This window comes from Mya arenaria, chromosome 4 (genome assembly GCF_026914265.1).
Source record: "Mya arenaria isolate MELC-2E11 chromosome 4, ASM2691426v1".
NCBI classification, from domain to species: Eukaryota; Metazoa; Mollusca; class Bivalvia; order Myida; family Myidae; genus Mya; species Mya arenaria.
The window spans coordinates 11,289,410-11,294,475 of record NC_069125.1 but is presented as its reverse complement, the minus strand read 5'-3'; the positions used below and the strand labels follow the sequence as shown (position 1 = coordinate 11,294,475).

The 5,066-nt window shown below is 36.2% G+C and overlaps 1 protein-coding gene across 1 annotated transcript; it reads right to left on the bottom strand.

The window, feature by feature from the left end:
• Positions 1-3,979: 3,979 nt before the first annotated feature.
• On the bottom strand, positions 3,980-4,863 carry LOC128232048 (uncharacterized). Its single transcript, XM_052945388.1, has 2 exons — positions 4,378-4,863; positions 3,980-4,235 (listed from the first exon to the last, which is right to left on the bottom strand). The coding sequence occupies exons 1-2, from the start codon at positions 4,760-4,762 to the stop codon at positions 4,048-4,050; spliced, it is 573 nt and encodes a 190-aa protein (XP_052801348.1). The 5' UTR covers positions 4,763-4,863; the 3' UTR covers positions 3,980-4,047.
• Positions 4,864-5,066: the final 203 nt, after the last annotated feature.

Genomic DNA, 5,066 nt, shown 5'->3' with positions numbered 1-5,066 from the left:
ACACATTTAAAGATACTGACGTCTTGCATTTATCACTTTCACGGATAAAAATGTCTTTAGAAACATCAGATCTCCACCGACCATGTTTTTATTTAATTAATCTATCTGGTACACTCATTTCTGATGCTGTGGTCGCACCTCCCGACCTGAACGAATGCAGACCATATTTAGAACTATCTTATCCTAAACTTTTAAGACTCTGAACAATATGTATACATGACAGAGAATCTGAAAAACATTTTACAGTTTTACCATTTAACAAATCTCCATAAACTTGTACAGAAAGTTTCACCACCCTTTATTCCCTATATAAGTAGAACTTTTAACTGCTTCCTCTTCGAACAAAATAGAATGAAAAACGCAGTTTTTGCAATTTACTACATAGGCCTCCGCTCCCATATTGTATGCGTCGGAATAGATTAAAAGTTTGACTGGGGAACAATCTAACATTAGATTTTTGTAAATTCCAATTCTTTAATAGACGAATGTCCTTCGGGAATCTTAAAGCAAACGTCCCAAGAACTGCGACTCTCTATCAAAAATCAAGTCATTAACCTTACAATGTTTCCCAAAACAGGTTTCATAGAAATGATTTTACCCACACATTTTGTTAAACTTCTCGCTGTTACTGTTTCATATTTTTTCAAGACATGCTCAATGTTTGCTTGCAATCTAACACTCTTTTTACGGAATGCTCTACAAAATAATCTACTATTCCAAGACTTTAAACAAAGATTACTTTCCTATTTCTTCATTTTTTTTAAAGAAAACATAGCGCAGTCTACATCGCTTACGGGGCCCAACCTTCAGTCTTTTATCAGAGTTGGATTGAGAGTGTAGTTTCTTAACACACTTTGACAAACCTTTTCACAATACGGCCGCGTCTGACGGAATTAAAGAAAGAAAAAAGATAATCTGTCAACGTACTTGCTAAGAATTTTTTGTGGCCCACCCATCATCTAGGAACATAACACTCTTAATTCCATTTATTCTTCAGTATTTAACCATTTCTCTGAGAACTTTATTAAATACGAAGGGGCTGTACTGCAGCCGAAAGCTGACACCGTAAAACAATAGTATTTCATCAGCTGTTTTACGGTTATCTTGACCTAATCTTTTTTATCTGAGCACGAGGAAAGTTTGGTCGGGAAGAATGTAAAGCATGGTTATACCTTCAATAAAAGTGCCAACTCGCAGGTTTTAGTTCTTTCTATGTAACTGGAATTCAGAAAATCGGGGTATTTCCAAAGTCAACAAAAACTAATCCGCGAGGCCAAATAATATGTGCGGGCGCAAAATTATTTTGTTGTTGTTTTATTTCGATTTTTAGCTGCTGCGGCAATTCCGACGAACAAATAATTAATTTGTTGTGGCATGTTAAACATAAATGCAATACATGTAAACTAAACACATTTTCAAGAAATAATAAAACAGGCGTTGGGTCAATAACGTAAGTGAACAAATCTGTTTTAGGTTTATTTTTCGCCATAACAACAACAGTATATTATCTTTAAAAAAAACAATATTTGAGTTGACTAGAATTTCTTCGTAAGAATTTAACAAAAAAAGTAAACAAAATAAATATGTATTGATTAAGGTTATATAGCAATTTATTTACGACTGTTCCTTTTTATGATGTCAAGAGGTTTTTGGTGGCTATCTTGGATTATGGCAGTCATCTAGGACGAAGATAATGTGGGTCCTGAGCTGTTTTAACCTTAACCTGCATATATGTCACCAGATAAAGTTTCATAATTTTAACCTTAAGTACACAATTTGGTATTTTTTGTACCGATTTAGCTGGATTATTCAGAGACCGTAAAAAATGTAATTGATTATTTATTTAGGCTATCAGGAACGGTATAATTGGTATCGATGAATGTTATTCTACTATACAATTACTATTTTACTTTACTGAAAATGTATATATAAATAATAATAAATAATACCTTTGCACAATATGCTGCGTTTACGGTCTGATTCTGGGAAACGACGTGCACCGAGATGAATCTGAGTCTGAAAATTCTAAAATCCTCTGTGTATCAATTTGTTTTTATTTCGAAACCTATTTTAATGGCTTTCTTCGAAAACAATAATAAATTATTGCTTTTTATCCACAAATATTTAGAGATTAATATATGGCCGCGCGGGGCCAATGAGTGATAATAGCCCCGGAATGTTGATAATGGCCCGAGGGCTTTAGCCCGAGGGCCATTATCGATATGCCGGGGCTATTATCACTCATTGGCCCCGCGCGGCCATATATTGAACTGTTTAATACACATGTTTTGACTCAAGTATTCAGTAGTCTGTCGATATGCCGATACTGGAAAAGCAAATTGAAATAAAATACATGTAGCACACATTTATTTCACGGGAAGTGAAGATAAAAGAACATTTTTCAACCCAAAAACATGTGAAATAAAAACAATACAATAATAACAGTGGATGAATGGAATAAAACATGTATGCAGAATAACTTTGTTCACTCATTCCAGTGCCTATAACTTAAGGAGGCAGTACCAGTTATGCATGCATACTGTATGGTTCCTAATTTCTCAAATTAATGCTGATAGGCCCATTAAAGGTGCAGCCATTAAACAGTGACTGAGTGTCCTTCATAATTTTTTGCAGGGTCAGTGTTCCACCTGGGCTTTGTTTAATGGGAAGGTCTAAAACTTGTTCAGCTTCATCATGTGTTGGTTTTCTTACAGGAATCTCTTCATATGTTTGGATGGAGGATAGCGCTTGCTCAATTTCCTGGGATGCTGCTACAAGTTCCTGATTGTCATCATCATCAAATTCCTCCATGTTAGCAACTGGTTCTGGTTCTGGATTTGTCACTGGTTCTTTTCTCTTACACATGTGAAGAATATTGGACATGTTTTGCTGCTTTTCTATATTGTTTGTATGGTAATGATTTAGAGACATCAGATTTTTGTGACCAGTCAGCTGTGCCACCTCAGTGGGGAAACAACCGGCATCCAGCAAATTTGTAATGCATGTTTTTCTTGCAGAGTGATTAACATGCCTAGCCTGAAATCCAGCCTGCTCACTCATGGTTTTGGCCAGTTGTCCCAATTTATTTTTTCCCAGGTTTTGGTTGATGAACCAGAGATCATTTGATTCTGTTCCCTTTCCAAAATTTGGATTCAGGGCTACATAAAACCTTGTTTCTGGGGCGGACATCTGAGGTGGTCTCTTTTCCTTGTAAAGCTGATATAACCTTACAGGGCAGTTTGGGTCTCCTGCAAATAATTTTAAAACACATTTAGAGTACTCAATCACATATTTATTTCTTTTTTACAAAATCAACATTTGAATTCTAATTTTAAATGGATTTTAGTTTAAAAAGTTTTGCTAATAACTGCAATAAATGAACATCATCTGTTAACAATAGAAAAAATAACCTTTTTGTAACAATGCTATTTTTACTTGGTTACCTGGCTGTTCAAAGAGCTTTGGTACATATTGCCTGTGGTCACCAGCAACTCCGTTTCTTGTTTTTGTCGCCCTCTCCGTGAAGGCCAAGTAACTCACACCATCGGAGGTCTGGCTTAATTCCAAGTCCCCCCACAACATGGTCAAGTGCTCCTGTCTTCCTCGCAATCCAAGGTGCATGGTGTTGTTAAGCCAAATGGTATTTGTGAGGGAAATTGGAGACGCTGTAATTAATTCGAAATTTATACCATTGGAAACAATTACACAGTTAAAATGTGCTTGATTATTATGTTGTATAATGTTCTCTACTGTTTAACAATGTACTGCACTGTAAACTCACTCTAAATGCATATAGATTTCTTTTTTCTACCTTAATATAGTAATGAATGTTTATAAAATATATATTAGGTTAAAGAAATATAAAATAACAGACATAAAATCCATGAATTTCGTCATACAATAATAATTACCCATTATTCATTATTACCACGCAATACATATTATAAAGGTAGGCTTTTTTGAATACCGGGGACCGGCTTATATCGTTCTCTTTATGCTTTAGTTGTCTCCCTTGTCTTTGTTGCTTAGTGATATGTAAACAATCAATTAACTGCCAAACTTACCGGCTCCAAGAAGTTCCTTTTCGTAGAGTTGTTGAATCTCTGAGGAAGTGAAGGGATCGGCTCTCTGTTTTTTGTTGCCAAGTCCCTTTTCTTTCAAGTCCACGCATTTCGCTTTTAGCGTGTCCCGTGTGAGTTTGAACTCTTTTCCGCCCATGACATCGCCTTCGTACTCTGCAAAACGAGTTGATTATGATTAAAATAATCAAAGTCTGTGCATAAAATTATAGGCAACTATAAAATATATAACTATTAAGGTGTTTATATATTAACTTTAGTTGTTTTAGATAATAATAACAAACAGAAATACGCCTACCATTCTCGGACAGGTGTCTCTTTACACTTGACAAGATGCCACGCAGGGTAGATGGCTCGAAGTTGGTTGCAGCGGGGCCATTCGCCTCTGCCGAAAGCTTGGTCTTCTTGACACTGAGCAGGAATCTGGATAGAAGAATATCTAGCTCCTTTGGTGGAATGTCTTTGATCTGCCGGGTCTCGCCGTCATCATTCAGCCAATCGTTCACCTTTTTCATGTCACTCCTAGTTTTTGTTACCGTAGCCTTGTTTTTCTTTGCTTCAATGAATTGCCGGGCTTGTGCCTCAGTGAAATGTTCATTTTTTTCGATGGCAGAATCCAGTTGAAGTAGCCTGTTGGCTAAATTTTCGAGCGTACGTTCACCCATGTCTACTCCGTCAGCCATCTTCAACAACGTGAAATTGCGTCACGTTGCACGTGCGGACAATCGCAGGGTCATTATCGGTCACGTGACTGATAATAGCCCCGGGGCTATTATCAATTTTGATGATTATGGTCCCGCCGCGCCGATAATGATTATTCTGACAACGTTAAAATGTTACTATATATAGTAACATGTGTATTAAACATCTTTAACGAATATCAATGATGTAAATTGATGATATTTTGATACAATCACCTAGTTTCAACAGTAAATGATACATCCATTTATTTTATGTCAATCAGTTTCCATATTCAAAAGTGGAAAT

Coding starts and splice junctions, on each gene's coding strand:
- LOC128232048 (XM_052945388.1), bottom strand. CDS start 4,762: ATGGCTGACGGAGTAGACATGGGTGAACGTACGCTCGAAAATTTAGCC. Junction 4,236..4,377: donor GAGACACCTGTCCGAGAATG/GTAGGCGTATTT, acceptor CTCGTTTTGCAG/AGTACGAAGGCGATGTCATG.